Genomic DNA, 19,164 nt, shown 5'->3' with positions numbered 1-19,164 from the left:
TGAGAATCGGTGCTGATCTTAATTCTAAACAAGTGTCTTCTGGACAAAAGACCTGTAGATTTTAATTATAAAAACATCTAATACTTTTTTCCTGGAAATGGGTGATACTGGCTTTTGATTTCCTATAAAATATAGAATATGTTATGGTTTCTGGGGTCATATTTTGCCATTTGTTTTGAAACAGAGAGGAGTTCACCTTACAAATGAGATTCAAACAGCCCATTATCTTTGTTTTGTTTCTTTCTTTATCAGCATTGCATTCAGCTGTGCTAAGAGCTGTTCAGAGTGACAGTCAATTATTAGGCTGTACTGGAAAACAATTTGCTACTTGTACAGGACTCTTGCACCCCTCTGCTCCAGGGATAAGAATTAGTAGTTTATAAACACTTTGCTGTTTGAGGCTCATTTCGGAGTACATTTAAGCTTCTACAGCACTCCATGCTCTCTCTCAATACAGTGAGATGTAGAATGACTGACTCTAATGTGCTGGACAGATGAGATCTCAGCTCTGAGGAGGAGGAACTCTAATTCACTTTACAAAATCCTGGAGCAGGTGACAGAAAATGTTGTTAGGAGTGAAAATTTAGGAAACCTGGAAAGCCTGCGATAATACCTGGTCTCTGTCTGCCCTTGCCTTGTAAATTTGTATGTCAGATGTGGGGTGCATTAGTAGAGTGAGCTCTTTACATGAGTTTTGCATCCCCTGGAGAGGATTTCAAGTCGTAATTGGAGGCAGCCTGAATAACTATGAATCAGTAATGAGAAACATCAGACTGGAATCCATTCAGATTAATTCACTTCCCAAGTGGGAGGGAGTGAGAAGCACTTTGCAGAACACCACTGGGGGCACTTGCTGCACCCTTTGTGGCTGCTGATGCCTGTTTCTCCACATCATAAAATCTTAGCAGAACGGGCAATGAGGACACTGCTGGAGCTCATGCTCCAACTCTGTCTTTGCCCTGAGAACCAAATTATTTTGTTCATGCCTCTGATATTTAATTTGTCTCACCCCGGATGAAATTTGACCCAGTGCAACAAAGGTTTATGCTTTTCCTACTGTTCTCTCACAATCTGGGAATCCAAATTGTAGTGTAAATGATATTTTAAGTGAGTGGTGCTCATTTCTCTTATAGAGGCATGAGAATCCCTGACTGTCTGTAGGATTTCAGTTGTTCTGCAACTGCAGTGAACTGTGTGAGTAACAATTCTTTAACCAGATGATACTCTGGGATTTTAAGAACACCAGTCCTACATATGTGCACTCCATCCACTTCCCTTTAAAACAATCCCTTTTAAAACAGTAAGACACTTCTTTTACTCCTAACATCCTTTCCAGGATTGGGGGAAAAGTCAAATGTCACTGTTGAAATAAGTATGAAAGTTGTATGATTAATTCCTAAAGCATAAATAATGGGACAGATTAACCTTGCTTTGTTCATCAGACCTTAAGGGACACTATAGTTACATAGAAATTGCCCTTTGAAGAATAATCTCACAGTTGCTAGTGAGATATATTAAGAATTTCCAAAGTTTACTTGAAATTATTTGAATCTCTCTATAGCTCATGTATATAAGATTCAGTTAGCATATAAAATGAGATTTTAGTTTTGATTTTGAATTTAAATCAGGTTGGTTTGTAGACTGTGGCTCAGCACTTTGTACCTGATCCAATTATGAGATCAAATAGACGGAGGTAGGCTCTGCTTCTACTCTGAATACACAAATGTTACTGCCATTAATGGGAACAAATCCCTGAATTGCTTTTAAGTACCCCAGAAAGCAAAAGCTACTTACAGCAGTTGACTACATTGCACAATTAGTGGATCCTCATCCTAAGCTAATGGCACTTACCTGCCAGCACTGAGTCGATTAACAGCTCTCAAGATATCACAAGATAGCAGTAATTTCTGTCACCACTGGGATATTAGTACACTTCAGAACTGGAAGGGACCTGAATGAATGTGGTTATTAGTGAATGCCTGCATTTTTATGCATTCAAAGTCAGCTTTATGTGGGATGATGCCATTGCAGTATTGTAGCTATACATTAATAATGAGCATTATGTTCCATTTTACGGTGTCAGTGCAAATCCAGGAAGATTACACTGAGGTGATGAAAGAATCCTCTGTTGACTGAAGTTTATGGGGACTCCCTTTCCAAGCATTGAATGAAGAGGTAGTGCTAGGTTCAGAGCCTCTAGATAACTGGAATATATTAATGTTAATGTAAAGGGATTACCAAGCAAAGACAGTGAGGCAGCAGGATAATTTCAGTGCAGGCAGCTGGAGACAGGACTCAGCTTCTCCCTTTCCCCAGTACATGAAGGAATGAGTAACAGGATGGCCAAGGAAAATTATTTAGAAGAGAGAGCCATGGAGGAAGGTGTCAAGGTCAGCAAGGACATTGCTGACCATAGTGATGTCTCATCTGGGAGAGGGAAGTGGCACCTGACTGAAGTGACTCTGAAATACTCTTTAATGTGGATAAAACCCGTGGAAGTCTAAAGTGCTGTGCAGGGCCCTGCTTTCAGCTAAATAAGCAATGGAGCTCACAGGCTCCTGGCTGCCTCTTCTGAGCCACTAACTTGCTGGAGGCAGAAAGAGTTGCTTCAAAACAGATGAGTAGAAGTGAGGATCAAGAGTGGAAATTGCTTTAGGAACTACTGTGAGATCTTAATCCCCTTCCACGAGAATTTTAACTCTGTCATGAGATAACTGTAAGCACAGGACACAAAATGGAAAGAATAGTTTTCAATGCCACGGGGATCAGTTGTGAGGAACTTAATGGCCTGGTAATTTCTCTCCTCTTTTTCCTTCTCAGTGTGTGAGGTGTCCTTTCATGCTCTGTGAAAAAGCAGCATTGCATTCTAGTTCTGTCTATTCAGATAGTTTGAATCACACCAGGAGTTTTCTGATCAAGACACAGATGGTTGTATATGTGTAGTCTGAGAATGAAACAGAAAAAATATAGAATATGTAGGATATTGCAAGCTTTTCTTTGCTTCAAAGAGCATGCATGTTCACGTTAATTAAAAAACCCAACCACCTACACTTTTATTTTTCTCTGGTGCCATCTTTGCTTTCATTGCTAAGGACACAACAAATCAATCCTAATTAGAAGCCTAATTGAACAGTCCAAAGGGTAATCAATATTAAACCAAATGCTCTTAATGATGATCTGTCAGTTTTCTTTTTAGGTAGCTGCCAAAGTCATATCTTTAATTGCTTCTTTTAAATTGATTTCTACAAAGATCTTTCAGCTGGATTTTAAATCAGCATCTAATGCAGTATCTGGGTCCATCAGAAATTAGTAGCCTTATTAGTAATTTCAAACTCAAATGACTAGGGTGAAATCTGCTAGGTGGAGATGTATTATTTAAATATTTAAACCCCCCCCAATATTCTCAGCTAAATCCCAAACTTTCTCTGGGACAGCATTTCAGCAGGTAAATATCAGCTGATTTATAGAAGCTAAGGATCTCATGCTTACAAGAAGAGGAGAAATGATGAGTTTTATTTTTTTGTTCTAAATAATTTACACTAGCATGGGAAGAAAAGATAGTATGGGAAATACTGCAGGAATCAAGAATTGAAAGAATGATTCTGTATTATCTCAACAGCAGTGTCAGCAAAGAGTATAAAATCCCAGTGTATGGAACGCTGTGCAGTGCTGGCAGAAATCCTTTCAGTTTGAAAAAAATGAAATAGAAAATTCCTTAAGACTTTTAAATTTTCCTGTGACAATATAATTTTTATTTTTGAAATGGGCATTCAGCTAAAATTTTTTTCTTAATTTCTTTGAAGCCAAATGTGTGGCAGATCTTGACATCTCTGTTATAGATGGAAACTGAATGAATGTGTTGTGAAGCAAAAAAACAGCAACACTCTCTTCTCCCTCAATCAAAAATCAAGTTCTAAACTTTGGAAATATTCTTTTTTTTTCCCCAGTAATAGAATTTCGACCAACACCTGCATGGTATGTTTGCTGCAGATATTTTATTTAAGGGGTTTTTTTGCACTAAAAATATGTCTTTAAAGCCTAAAAAAGAACTATTTAATGGGCAATCATGATCTCATATTTAAATTATAATATTTTTAAGAAATACAATAATTTGTTACTTTCCTATGTTAAGCATATTAAGAAGTGGTGGAGTGCTCTTCCAAAGCTTCCATTTGGAAGTTGTTGTTAGAGCTGTGAGCCTTGCCTTGCTGCAGCCACAGCTCAACTCATTTCAGAAGTGATTTACTTACCCACATCTGATTTCTGTTTCTGTTTGAATCATAAGTCATTGCATTTTTCAGTGTTATTGGAGAGGATTATTTTCTTACACTGCCAAGATCTTGTTCATGTCCTCTATTATATGAATTCAATCACATAATTGCATAAATCAAGAAACTACTCTATCAAGTTAATCAAAGTAATATTTGGAAATATTTTCATCCATAAAAAGGTAACAAAGTGTTAATCCAGCTTTAAATTATGTAGGACCCTGCAGTTAGGAACTGTAACTTACAGACTAAATCCTTCTGCCAATTTTATATCTGCAATTTAAACCAGTTTCCTTCATTCACTAAAGCTCTTGTGAGGGAAGAAAAGAGCATGTTGATAGCAGCTACTATTCCCAAAATGTCCTAACACTGATCTTGAGATGATCCATAAGATGCCTCTCCTGGCCAAAGTGGACTTGAGATAACAATGATCCTTTCTTGAGCTTTTTTTGCTACAGTGTGGGATTTTATTAATGTGATATTCCAGTTTTTCCATTAAAACCATGAAAGAGACCTGTTTCTGACTGGGTTTGTTTGCAGTGTGAGTTTTCCTAGAGAATTGTCAGTGAAAAGCTACACAGGTATGTTCTTTGAGACCTTAACTGTTTACATCTTTAAACTTTGCAAAAATACAGTGAGTTTTCTAAAATAACTTACTAAATATGCAATTTAAGAATGGAACTTAAACCAAATAAGATTTTTAAAAAATAAAGTCCTTCCTCAAGGGACAGGGAGGATGACTGTCTTCAAAGCTTTCAATATGCTTTGAGAAAATGGAAAAAAAGTAGATTATTTAATTCACATATGATGAGAATAATGGAGATGTGCTTGACATCTGGAAAGAAAGAGTGGCAAATGCCCAAAATTCTGCTGCTATATCAAGTAAAATCTCTGTGCAGGGAAAATAGAAGATAAAATGGTCTCCAAGTGAAAAATGTAATTTTGGAAAATGACTTTTCATCATTTAGTAGCCCTGTACTTATGTGCAATAAAACCCCAAAACTTCAGGGAAACTATAATTATCCACCCATATACCTCAAGTTTTGCTCAGTTTTGGTTTGCCACTAAGTACCTGTCCAGTGTCCTGGACACTCCATGTAAATATTCTGATATAAACATGTTTGGTAAAGTCATGTGTGTTAGATTTATGGCCACCTGGAACTTGGGATGTGCAATAAGTAATTCCTCCTTTCCATTTTAGTGTAGGTGAGGCAGCTGTGACAGAACAGACAAAGGACCTGGAGCTTTGCATCTTGTCAGGATGAGAAGTAAATCCAGCAGACATCATGCATTTTGACTGCAGGGTGAGTACTGATGAACTTCATTGCATAATTTCCTCAAATACAGGTAAATACAGACAGAAGATTTAGATTTTCATGTGCTTCCTGCTACCTCACAGCTCATGTCATACGGATGACCTTGTCAGGGGGCCTAAGAGTGGCTGCAGTGTCTGCCCACCTTGCTGTGCTTGTGACTATAACTAAACCCTGAAATTCCTGCCTTCGGAGAGATTCCTGCTCTTGGACCTGGAATTTTAAGCCATTGTAAGTATGGGTTATGAAGGATGGCAACTCTAATGGAAGTGTAAAAATTTTGTTATAAAACAGAGTGTAGAAAAAGCTTTTTTTAAAAGTCTTGAAAATGTTGTTCAGGGTTTGAGAATTAGGGTGAGTTTATAAACCCTTTGAGCATTTTAACAACCGGACTGAAATAGAAAAAAATGGATTATGAATCAGGATTTTGGCCAGGCACACCTGTAATCTCTCATGACCACAAAACATGAGCAGCAGAAGTTAGATGTGCCAGTCTTGGTCTCATCTTTCTCCCTTCTTCCCTTTTTAAGAATATCATGTTGTGAATATCATGCTGAAACATTGTCTGCAGGAGTAATTTATTTCTGAGAGGCACACACATTCAATAAACTCTGCCTTCAGTTGTGCCTTCCAGCTGGAAACCCTTAAATCATTTGGTATCAGGTAACCATTCATTTTCAGTCATTCTCCACATATGCCTTATATTCCTGTGATTTGTTGATTGTTTATTCTAATGTGTTACCCTGCACTGTAAATATATACATCTTGATTTGTCAAGTGTCTTGGCAGCTAATATGCTGCTATACCTGGGAGAGACATTTTCATAAGCAAATATTTACAACAAATCTTATATTCCCCTATATCATGATATAAAAATACTTTGTTTGTTTAAATTCTGTTCAGAATACATCCACAGGGACAGCAATTGTGATTAAAGGAATGCATCTTGGGAAATAAAAGCCTAAAATGTACAAAGCTGAAAATAGTAAACACCTATTAGCTATTGCAATCTTGGTAACAAACAGTAACGATACTAAGCAGGAGAAATTGTGTGTCCTTCATTGTCCATTTGTCTTGCTGCTGTGTGTGCAGCTATGAAAATAAGGGTCTTTGTTTTCACCTGGGCTTTTGAGAACCCTGCTGGTATGTGAAAGCAAACTCTCTTCATGATAACAGCTATTGTAACCTGTTATAAACCTGAAATCTCATAGAACAGTCTTTCTTCATGATTTTCTTTATGAAACTGGCTGGTTTAGCGTGTGTTTATTCTTCATGTGTGGAAAAAGAGAAGTGAAGTGTCTTGCAGTGAAGCAGTCAGGTAACAGCATCAGTTAATGTCTGGTCACCTGCAAAGGACTTGCTGGACTTACCCTTTTTTCGAGATGCAGACCCAAGCCTGTCCAGAGAGTTTCAAAACGTTTACAGAACACATCCCCACCCAGTGATTCTTGTCAAGTTTCTCCTCACCTTTGTTCTGTCTTCTGAGCTAAAAGAAATCCCTTTTACAGGTTTGGTGTATCGTTAGTCATAATGCCTTACTGAGGAGGCAAACTCCTAGAAAGTTCTTTTCAGGGTTCACAATAAACTAAGCAGTGATTTAAAGAGATGTAAAAGCACCTCAGTTTTATCCCTATTATCCCTTATGCAGAAGAACTGCAGTGTTGACTTTTTTCCTCTTGCAATGAATATTGTGGAGGAGGCCTTTTATTTTTAGGCATTTTTTGTGTTTATTTCATCTCTGCATTAACAAAGTGAAGCAGGTGGTTGTCTGTCATCTTTCTTTTTAATATATTTTTTACACACATCTATGCCATCTTCAGAGAGATAATTTTGAAAAAGCTTTGTCTTACAAAGCAAGTCTTTTCAAGTATAAATTGATGTTGAATATACTCAGCTGACACAGTCACAGATGGCACTTTCTCGAAGGGATCAAGGCAGCTTTTAACCGTCAGTGAGGGGAATGGAGTTTGTAATGAATCTTGAGTAGTGGAAGCTAATGTATCTTTTGAAAACTAAGTGACTGAAATAGATTGGGCTTCTGTGAGGTGATTTATGATTTTTCAGAGCTTTTATATTAAAAACAAAACCAAAAAGCCCTAAACAGCAAAACACCTCAAATCCCTGCAAAGGATAACCAATGCCCAAACCCTCACCTTTTCCCTAATACTCCTTAATCATTGGTATTCCCTTAAAGAAACATTGCTTGAATGAAATTTAGATAAGATCTTACCCCCAAATAAATGTATTAGATGGTAATTACTGATCTTCAGCCTCCTTTAATCTACAGTGCTTTTATTTACTTATGATGAAACTGATTATTTACTTCATGTGAAAGATTTCTGGGCCTGCAATCTTTTTTTCCAGCTGTATTAGTTTTCTTAATGAAAGACACTGTTTTTCTGCATCCATCACACCTCTTTAAAGTTATTTGTTAGGTTTGGTTAGCTGAGAGATGCCTAGAGAGAATAATCAGTCCTAGACTAAGAAAAGAATAAATCTGTGGGGTGGATTGCTCTGCCAATTTACCTCTCAGTTCTCACTGACTCTAATCCCTGAATCTGGGACATAGGAATCCCCCAGAAGTGTAGTGTAAATAAAGCCTCTCTGCAGAGTGGTCATTTGCTAGGCAGAACAGAAACACTTTTTAAATAGTATGTTTTTGAGAAATACTTTTCATAAATGACTGATTTTTCTGGTGTGTGATTGTTTATATTAAAAAAACTATTTAAAAAACCCATGACATAGCAGTGATTCCTATTAGAAACCACAAAGCATCTACCTTTGAAAGCAAACCCTCTTAAAGGTAGTTATGGTTAGTCATCCAAAATCATTAATTGTTGCTGAAAAGGACATGTTCTGTTACCATGTTCCATTTCAGTTATTCAGCACTTATACATGAAATCCCAGATCTCCCAGCATGTACCCAGGGACTGCTCTTAGTAGTTCCTATTTCCACATAGTAGAAACAGAAGGTAGACTTTCTTTTTCAACTAGAAATACCCTAAAGTAATAAAGATAACATTGTGAATACTAGACTGGAGAATTTCATGAACTCTAGATTTTCAGAGCAGGCTCTCAATTACTTGCCACATAGTTCTAAGAGCTTCTGAGTTATCAGCAATGTAAATTTTGGCATATTTCTTTTGGTATCATATCTCTGCCTTCATGTGCTAAAGCATTTCAGATTTTGGCTTAGTGTTCCTAAATACAGAATTGTATTTAACTGCAGTGTTTGAAGTACAGTTGACATCAAATTCATCAAGAGTTCTCTCTCCCACTTGTTATAAAATTTCAGTAATCACATTTAAGTACTTAAATAGGTTAAATGATACAAGGCCTGAATAAAATTAGAATATTGATTAATGCTTAATATTTTCTAATCTCTAGGTTTTCTGTAAATCAATATGACTCTTGCAGGAACCATATTTAATATCTGAGAAGTACCTTAGCTCATGGGGTTATATCTCTGCAGAGACAGGCTTACTCTTCATGATTCAGAGTAACCTCTGTGGAATATGATGTCAAATAGAATCTCATTCCTTATTTAAAGTATCTAAACTTTTAAATACATCCGTGTGCAGAGCAAGAGGCAACGTATACCACATGAAATATTTCTTCAGACAGTTCTGTGTCAGCATTATACGAAACTCTCTTAACATATTCATGAGGTCTGAACACTACAGTATTCTTACCTCATGTTACTGGCTTAATAACAGTATTCACTTTAAAAGTGAATTTTACTTTAACCTTTTCTTTTTCTTATTAAATAGAGTTTGTTTCAAATCAGCCTGTGAAAATAATAGTGTATGTGTATTTCTGGCACATCTTATTTGCATAGTAATAAAAGATTAGACAGAACTAACTACTAGTTGCATACCTTCAGTGTCGTGGTTGGTGCTACAGCTGAAGAGAGGAAATTGCCATTCTATTGTACTGCAAGGTGCTTTGTGCCTCTTAAGTGTTAGTTTTCTGTCTTGAAATCTATCCAAATAAATGGGAAACGGAACTAGATGGGTGAAATCCTGAATGTAGTTACACAGAAGGTCAGGAAAGGACAGACAGCTCTTTATCAGAGAGAACATTTTTCACAAATATCAAATCTCTGATCTCCTGTTTCTTAAATCTAACCCTTAGTCTTCAAGGGAGATCTACAAAGTGCCTGATGTTTTGTGTTATGTGGGATGGTATTTCTTCATACTGGTTACCTTGGTTATATTAGGTTTATTGCTTTGTAGGAAAACGTTGGCTTTTATCTAATGTTTAACATTTGCTATTAAGAATCTATTTCTAAGCAAAGTTCATATTTATTCAGCCAAAGATTGTAAAGATAATGTCCTGTCAAGTCTTCTTTCTACTGAACATGGTTTAGTTCTTCCTGTGTTTTTTCACATTCAGAGGTTCACTTTGTTTTCAGAAGAGGTTACACTTCGATTATTAATACCCACTTATGAGGCTGAAACAATAGAGAAGTATTTCTGCCAGTCTGGACAATACGAGTGGAAGCAAACAATAAAATCCATTGTGTATATTTTAGTTATGTGTGCATAAGTAAAAGCAATTTCATGCTGGACCATGCATATCACCCTCCTCTATGGAGTTCACCCATTATCCAGCTCAGGAGCTCAGTCAACTATTTAGAGAAGAACATCCTGCTGGTTGTCTTGTGTGTCTTCCATTGCTGGTGTTTGTCTCGGATATTGCATTGCATTTGCATGAGCGTAAAATTTTCTTTTTCTTACTGCAACTTCTAAATAGAATATCTGAACCTTTGAAATGTTGTCTCTGCTTTCTCAGTTGCCACTTATATGCAGAAGGCACATATTTGGTTAACATGCAGAGTATCTATACAGTTCCAAGCAAATTAGGATCTGGTTCTAGTGAGGAAAGATTGGAGAAGTTTGACACAAAATCATCAGCAGAGTAGAACATTTACTGTGAACATGTTTTTAAAGTTTATTTCCCTGGATATATGTCTCTAACTGTGATGGTGAATTTTGGTTTGAATACAAGATAATTTTTGGGTAAAAAGAATTGTATTCCCAATGTTAATTGCTAAGCATTCATTAATTTCCCAGATATTAACCAAAATAATTTTCTGATTTGCAGCAGTCTTTCAGTTACATCTGAACAGACTGCAGGGTATGCCAGAAAAGAGGTGGGGAGATTCTAGAGGAATAAGAAATGAAATTTATTCCAGATATAGGAAAATAGAGAAAAATACAACTAAAACATTTTCTGTTCTGCTCTATGACTTTATGAGCATTTTTATATCTTCTCTATTCACATGTCTATTTTTAAAGTGTATTAATGCTGAGGGAGAAAAGGCAGTTCGTCACTAAAGCTGGTAGTATCTTCAGACGCTTTTGGTTACTACTGCTTTTATCCCTGCATAAAAGAAACAAAACCCCTTGAGCAAATAAATAGTGATTTCAAAAGCTAGTAAAAAGCCAAGACTACAGGGAAAGCTATGGAATCTGGTGGCCAAGGAAGCTGCAGTCATGTTTTGTTTCTGATTCCTATACTGCCTCTCAAAAAAAAACCCCAAAAAACCAAACCCCCCCCCAAACCAAAACCCTAACCTCCCCCCCACCAAAAAAACCAAAACAACCCCCAAAAAACCCCAAAACCAACAGCTCTGCACCCAAGGACAGAGAAAACTGGGACAGGAACAGAGCAGAGTCTCCTGAAAGAGTGCAAGGCTCTAAGCTTGCTGCCCTTAAAGTCCTGATACTTAAACTTCTAAAAAAGAGCGGAACTCAAACCATGGCTGCAGACCCTCAAATCAAATTCTTGTCAAGTTCAGTTCCATATCTGAGTTTGTATCTGTCAGACATGTTCATCTCTATAAAAAGATCAAAAAGAAACCTAGAATTGAATGTCCAGAACGTCTGTAAGGCTTCAGCCAGATCAAATTCTGAGTTTCTTTTTCTTCTCTTACGATTTCCAAGATTCCTTACCCATTTATTGTACCTCGAATTTCCCCAAGAGAAAGACAAATTCTTATTTCTAGTAGGCAAATAATTTCCTGCTTTAAGAGATTTATTCAGTGGAATGTAAGCAAAATTTAAAATTAAGTGCATTCTTAAGCCCTTGAAATGAAGCCTGCACTGATGTACTTTACCAAGTAAAAATGCTGCTGTAATGAAGAACTAAACACATAATAAAGGTACAAGTAGTGATCTGGGATTGGACTTTGTTGACTGAAGAACATTGCTACTACTGTGAATAGCAGTAATAACACTAGTAATTATTGAATAACATATAATGTTCTGAATGGCATGAATGCTCTAATTCCACTATGTAGATTTTTCTAGGGAGATGTAATCAGGTTTTTTTGGTTTTTTTCTTTATTCTCTCCATCTGTTAAGGACTTTTCTTTCTCTCCATCCCCCCACTGCCCAGGCCCCTGGTATATTGATACAATTTATGTGACAGAACACTATTGCTTTCCTGAGAGTGACATTGTTTTGTCTAATAAATGAACATGGAAAATATGTAGCTCCTATGAGAGGTTTTATTTTGCTGGTATTTTAGCAAGATGCAGAATAGGGAGCAGAACTCGAGCTACTCATGCAGACTTGAAGAAGCTTTCCAATGCACCTTCAATTGTTTTAGCATTTTAAATATTTAGTATGCTACACCATTTTATTCAGAATATGAAGACTATATGAAATTTAATAGAAAAGCAAGATTCACCAAGAAAGGCAATAAGCTTTAAAAGATAATTGTGAAGCAGGAAAATGAGTTTCCATTTTGGATTCTGTGGGGTTTTGTTTGATATGACCTGATTATTTAACACATCAAAGGAAATCTCCTTGTGGATCTTTCTTGCTCTGAATTGAAGGGGAAGTCAGCTGTCTCATCTGTCTGACCTACAGAAACTCTTGCAGGTTGTTAGAAAGCCCCAGGGAGAGAATATTTCTCTGGGATCAATGTAGTTTCTCTTCACAAATACCATACAGACTGTGACAGAAATAATCTACAACTGCAGTATGACACTGCCAAGCTGCTTGGTCTGTATTTGTGCCTTTTTGTACAGTTTTACTGCTGGTAAGAATACCACAAAATACCACAGAACTGCATTTTGTGTCATTTTTAACAACAGTAGCTGTTGAGACCAATTTGATTATTATATCAAGTTATGATTATTGCAATATAAAACCAGGTAAATTGGGGTAGTTATGAAAATTATGTTATTACCTCTTTGTAAGCCAGCTACTGGCAGTATTAAATTGTATAAAATTCATATGTGGTAGGTCAGTGAAATATTGGGCTGTGATAAGCAAGATGCACACAGGGCTCTGAAAGCAATTTCACAATAACTGTGTCTTTTAATTTGAGAGTTCAGTAATGTGACTTAAAGCTTCTCTGGAGATATTCTTGTCATGGTATCTGTGTTCTTGTTTTACATACAGTAGGTGCAGGAGGACCTTCCACTGTGTTCCAAGTTAAGTTTTACCATCTCTTTCCTTTTGATAGCTCATTATCTGTCATTGTGTTTAATTCTAAGGTAGGGGAAATCTTTATATTTTACTTTATTGTATTTTATTATATTACGTAAAATACTATTTTATGCTTTGCATGTAAAGATTTCTAGCTACTTTCTTTAGTGTCAGAATAAATTACAGCATTGGGAAGATCTGTGGTATTGTTAGAAGGCATTTTCTTTGAAATCTCATTAAAATTAATTTTAAGAACACTTTCTTTAGACTAGGTTTTGAGATCAGAAGCTATTCTGGAAAAAAATCATGCCAGCATGAAGGTTTTAGTTATTTTAAGCAAAAATCACTAGAAAAATCATTACATGGTTACTTTTTTAAGTAACCAAGACCATTATTTTGATCAGATTCTTTCACCTGGAAAAGGGAAAACCCAAAAGCCTACAAATCTCTCCAGACTTCTGAACCATTCCCAAAATGGCCTTTTAATTACAACTTTCAGTGGAGATGATAGGCAGCTGGAAATATGCTTGGAAACAGAATGTATTGTAGACTAGAAAGGTCCTGATTCTCTTTGCCACCACCCAGAATGGGAGTGCCTTAGTGGCATTTCCAACTTAAGAGCGAGTTTCAACAAATGCTCAGCCTTTTTGTTTGTTGGGTGACTGCTAGTGCTTGGTCTGAGTGACTGTAGAATTCCATTTGGGGCTCTTTGTAAGATAGAATTGTGCCTTTCTTCTCTCTGTAATGAATAATTGTGGCTTTCTTAAGCTGTGTGTCAGGACAGAGCATTTTGACCATGCTTGATTAGGATCTTGCCTAGAATTCAAAAGTAAATCTCCAGTCATTTTTAAGAATAAAAGCAACATGTTTTTCAGTAACCTATGTTATTGAGGTCCCTCTTCCCTCAGATGGTTCTGAACGTCTCAAGCCAGGGGTTGGCTTCTCTGCCCTTATTTTTTTGGACTGACAGACATTATTTCTGTTGGAGTAGTTGAAATGTTGGCTAATTTACTACAAGTGGAGTAAACGAATAGAGAGATAAACAGGATGAACGTGAAGATTAGATTAGACCCTGGAGAACAGACACAAAATCCTTGAAGGTTGAAAAGTCATGGTATTTAACCAATTAAGAGCATGGCAAATTAAACACTTTACTGTTAAATCCTACAGCAGGTTGTTTCATTGAATGACTTGAATAGTAGGCATTTAATTTAACTGAAGCTATCTCTCTGCAAGATCTGGGAACAAATGTCTGGAATGTTGTTCATTTTTTTAATTATAAAACTGGTAGTTCCCTTTTTATTAAGTATTTGCTTTACTTAAACCTGAAAAGAGTAGGATCAAAACCAATCTATATCAGTGGCTGGACACACAGTCTTTACCCAGAAGAGGTTATCATATAAATATACAAGACAAACTGAAGCAGCAAAAAAGGGAGAATGTGTATTTCTATTTTTAAAAAGAAACATAAATGGGAAATAATCAGCATTTTAGACTATTAGGGCTCAGTAATGTCACAGGAACCATCTAGGGGAGTTGCTTGTGATGAGTATTAAGGGTTAACTGTCTTGCCCAAAAACTTTTCAGAGTCAGTCTGGGCAGCATGGGGTGTAACTGAGATCTGTTACCTCCTCCAGTGCTTGTGTGAGCTGTGAAACCACCCAGCTGTGAAACATGCCTGCTGTCCAGAAGGCAGTGCACAGCATGGAGCTGGTCAGCCCCACTGCCATGAAAGCCCAGCAAAGAATTGCTGGGAGGGAGGGAATGGCTCAGCAGCTTCAGCAGGGAAATGTCCAGCTTCTGTGATATACAAATGTTCACAGAAAGGTGAAGGTCTGTTCTTTCAGAAAGAGAAAAGAAACCTGTGACCAGGTGAATTCTTTCCCAGGGTATGTTGAAATTTGGGGTTTAAATTGGAGGAAATGAAAGGAGGAATGTAATGAACGATGTACTTTTATGTTTTAGAGCTTTTTTCAAGAATTTTTTGCATTTGATGTCTTTAATCAATTTTCCAAGGAACAATGAATGGAGCTACATTAAAAGCTGTGTGGAACAAAATTTTTAATTTGATTACCAAGCTAACTGTGTGATTAAGTGTTGTTCCTTTTTCTCATGCTCACCATCAACCTCCCTCAGATACTTTCTGTGCTGCATAGTACTCTCTCTACCATTTAAAAATATGTTGTCTGATTGAAAAGCACCTTAAATATGTGGGCACATTATCTTGAACTTGTTGCTAATGCAATAGGAATACTGATATTCCCAGTGATCTATCATTTGAGCTTCTCATTTATTGCTTCACATTTAAGATCACATGTGAATGCTAAAAAAGCATTCAGAGGTTTTTTCGTAATAAATAAATAAAATATCAACACTAAATCACAAATATTTGCAAACCTTCCAAGGAATTGCAATGGCAAAAAACCTGAGGTGCAGGTTACCAGATCCAGTGCTAATAAATAGCTGGTTCCTCAAAGCTGGTGCACACATAATGAACATTTGCAATCTGCATTGCAGGCTTTTGAGAAGATTATTGCAGCCTGGCAGCGATAGTCACATACTGCAATTTGCATTTTAATATGTGAATGATTGATTTTAAATATCTGTGAAAAATCTTCTCTGCTAAAAATTTGAGCAGTGCCTTTTCTGTGGTGAGCAACAGCTGCATTTTGACTAGTTTAGCCTCAGCAGCTCTGAGGCCTCTTGATGTCTGTGGGTTCCACTGATGGGGGGGTTGTCTCACTAACTTTACAGTCAGATGTCCCTCTGTCCAAGTGACAGGCTACTTAATGAAATTCTTCTGGACATTTAAAAGCATGGAAAAGCTAGTTTTGAAATTGTTTTTATGTTCAGCAAATGAAGCAATATGTTTAGCTGGATCTACTAATATCTACACAGTAAAATGATACAGTTTTCTTAGTAGAAAGACAGTCTTGGACTACCAGCTTTGACAATTGCAGCCGTTCTGAGAAGATTTAAATTGAAAATTGTGCCATTTCTTAGTGCGTCTTGGACATCTTCCTGAAAGCTTAGGCAAAAAACTAAAGGGGAGATGTTGGCTGGATAGTAAAGGAAAGGAAATAATTGGTTTGATGTGAGAAACATCTCCCATGAGAACTGAAAAGAGACAAGCAATGGACTGAAAATATCCAGACAATTAATGAAGTGGAGAACATTCTCAGGAACCTGATGTTCCAGCATCATCCCAACATCCAAGATGAGTGAGGATCCCAAGATTGCACGACTCTAGGATTCCACTAACCTAGAACGCTAGCATTGCACGAGCCTAGGACTCTAAGATTCCATGGCTCTGTGACGCCAGGGCCAGGCTCGAGGGCAGTCTCCCAGCAGCGAGAGAGCGTTAGTGGCAGCAGGAGGTGCTGCAGTGCAGGTGCAGCGACAGTTGAGAGGCACCTGCGGCAGCTGCTGGCACTGCTGGTGGCGCTGCTGCTGCTGGTGGCATTGCCGTGGTGTGGCTGAGCTTTGGCATCTGCAGCCTGCAGCTCCTGGGAGCTCAGGGCAGAGCCCACTGACCCAGGCTGGGATCGCAGCTGACGACAAACAGGCAGAAGGGAAACTGCCCACGGACTGGGCAGAGCAGGTCTGTGGCAAGGAGGGAGGGCAGATGAATGTCCTGCCCAGGGCTGCCAAGGCTGCCGAGGCTTTGGGAGGGCAAGGAAACCTCATCCTTACACGGAGCCCTTCAAGGAGCCAGCTGCCCACACTGGGCAGGATTTCATCAGGCTTTGGCTCAAGACAGTGTGAGGGTTTGAAGAGGTGGGAGCAGCTGGAAAGCAGGACAGTGGATTCCCTCTCCCCATCCCATTTGGGAACATCTGGGCAAGATCTCCATGGTCTGCCTGAACACAGCTTGGGGACCTTTCCTCCTGCTGCATGGGGGACTGGCCTTGGTTTCTTGTGTCACCTGCAATGCTGAACTTGTCTCTCCTCAACACTGGCCCTTCATGGCTCCTGTCTCTGTGTCTCTATGCACCTTCCTCCCCTTCCTCCTCACCATGTGCTCATGAAGCCTCTCTGGGCAGCTGCATGTGGAGCTGGCAGCAGCAGGAGGGCCCTGAGGAGCACCTTTGGCCTGCAGCCTACTTGCAGGGCTAGCAAGGACACCAAAGCTTTTCTTCCAAAGGGGAGCTGCTTTCCTTTGTCTTCCTGAGGGAATGTAGTCTGAACCTTGGCTCTTTGCTCCTTTTTTTCCCCTTTCACACAGGAAGGATTTGCCATGGTGCAAGGAATCTTCCACATGTACCTGATGCTGATGGCTGTTGCCAATGTCGATCAGACGCGCTCGCCCTCTGGAAAGAATTTAATTTCTCCTGAGGATGAGGAAGAAGTCCAGCAGAGGATGAAGGAACGGGAGGTGTTCCTTCAGCAACACCAGCTGCTCTTGGAGAAGGAAATTGCAGAGCTGGAATCTATCCAGGCATCTCTGGCATGGCCTCTGTGGGAGCTGGAGAGAAAAATGCGGGGACACAAGGGCACAGTGCTGTGCTTGGCTCTCCCTGTGCTGTTCATGCTCTGGAGGCAGAGCAGAAAGGGAATCCCAGCAGGGAATCCCTCCAGAGAAGATGATGACACTGAGCCAGAGAAGAGAGGAGAAGATGATGACACTGAGCCAGAAAACACAGGAGAAGATGATGACACTGAGCCAGAGAACAGAGGAGAAGATGATGACACTGAAGGAGAGGACACAGAAGATGAAGAGCCAGAGCTCCAGGGGAAAGCCTGGAAAGGGGTGACCTTCCTGACAAAGCTCTCTGTGCTGTTCAGGGCCATTTCCATCTCCATGGGCAGAAGTGTAGAACATCTTCGATTATTTGCAAATAGACTTTATGGCTTACCTTCTGAATTGGCTTTTAGATTGCGTCGTCCCCATAAGATAACCGTAGAGGTGCTTAGAAAGGCTGAAATTCCTCCAGCTAAGGATTTCATTATTACTTTTGATGAATCCATATATGGACAGTGTTACGAATACCCTGAATAAGTACACCAAATTCACAGTGTTATAAATACACTGTATTGATTGTTACATTCTTTGTACTGATTGTTAGAAATACTCTGTAGTGGTTGTTATAAATACTGCATGTATTGACCTTTAGAAACTGTTTTGATTTTTAGAAATACTCTGTATAGTGTTATAAATACTATATGTATTGATTGTTACAAATATTCTGCATTGATTTTTATAGTCTCTGTTGATAGAAATACTCTATTGTTTTTTAGAAATACTATCTGTATTTATTGTTAGAAATACTCTGTATTGATTGTTATAAATACTGTCTGTATTGATCGTTAGAAATACTGTTTTGACTTTTAGAAATACTCTGTATATTGTTATAAATAATATAGACATTGGTTGTTTCAAATATTCTGTATTGATATACTCTGTTGATAGAAATGCTCTGTATTGATTGTTATAAATAGTGTCTGTATTGATCGTTAGAAATACTGTTTTGACTTTTAGAAATACTCTGTATATTGTTATAAATAATGTAGATATTGATCATTACAAATACTCTGTATTGATTGTTATAAATAGTGTCTGTATTGATCGTTAGAAATACTGTTTTGACTTTTAGAAATACTCTGTATATTGTTATAAATAATATAGACATTGGTTGTTTCAAATATTCTGTATTGATATACTCTGTTGATAGAAATGCTCTGTATTGATTGTTATAAATAGTGTCTGTATTGATCGTTAGAAATACTGTTTTGACTTTTAGAAATACTCTGTATATTGTTATAAATAATGTAGATATTGATCATTACAAATACTCTGTATTGATTGTTAGAAATACTCTCTGTATTGATCGTTAGAAATACTGTTTTGATTTTAAGAAATACTCTGTATATTTTTATAAATACTATATGAATTGATTGTTACAAATATTCTGTATCGATTATTATACTCTCTGTTGATAGAAATACTCTGTATTGATTGTTAGAAATACTCTGTATTGATTGTTATATTCTATTGATTGTTAGAAAGACCCTGTATTGATTGTTAGAAATACTCTTTGTTTTGAATGTTAGAAATAGTCTCTCTAGTGATTGTTATAAATACTAGACTTCTATTAATAAGATAGATTTTAGCAATGGAATAAACTTCTCAGAATTGTGTGT

The 19,164-nt window shown here is 37.7% G+C and overlaps 1 protein-coding gene across 1 annotated transcript; it reads left to right on the top strand.

Moving 5' to 3' along the window:
* Positions 1-2,339: 2,339 nt before the first annotated feature.
* Positions 2,340-18,261, top strand: LOC146436660 (uncharacterized). Its single transcript, XM_085063809.1, has 3 exons — positions 2,340-2,390; positions 16,346-16,624; positions 17,249-18,261. Exons 1-3 carry the CDS (start codon positions 2,340-2,342, stop codon positions 18,020-18,022), a joined length of 1,104 nt encoding a protein of 367 aa, XP_084919935.1. The 3' UTR covers positions 18,023-18,261.
* Positions 18,262-19,164: the final 903 nt, after the last annotated feature.

This window comes from Lichenostomus cassidix, chromosome 5 (genome assembly GCF_008360975.1).
Source record: "Lichenostomus cassidix isolate B80296 chromosome 5, HeHo_3.0, whole genome shotgun sequence".
Taxonomy (NCBI): domain Eukaryota; kingdom Metazoa; phylum Chordata; class Aves; order Passeriformes; family Meliphagidae; genus Lichenostomus; species Lichenostomus cassidix.
Note: the sequence above shows the minus strand (reverse complement) of the source record. Positions and strands in the feature narration are given on the sequence as shown.

Bases quoted from the DNA above. Each gene is read 5' to 3' on its own strand.
- LOC146436660 (XM_085063809.1), top strand. From the start codon at position 2,340: ATGGCCAAGGAAAATTATTTAGAAGAGAGAGCCATGGAGGAAGGTGTC. The intron at 2,391-16,345 runs GTCAGCAAGGAC...CTGTGACGCCAG, and splicing joins CCATGGAGGAAGGTGTCAAG to GGCCAGGCTCGAGGGCAGTC. The intron at 16,625-17,248 runs GTCTGTGGCAAG...CCTTTCACACAG, and splicing joins CCACGGACTGGGCAGAGCAG to GAAGGATTTGCCATGGTGCA.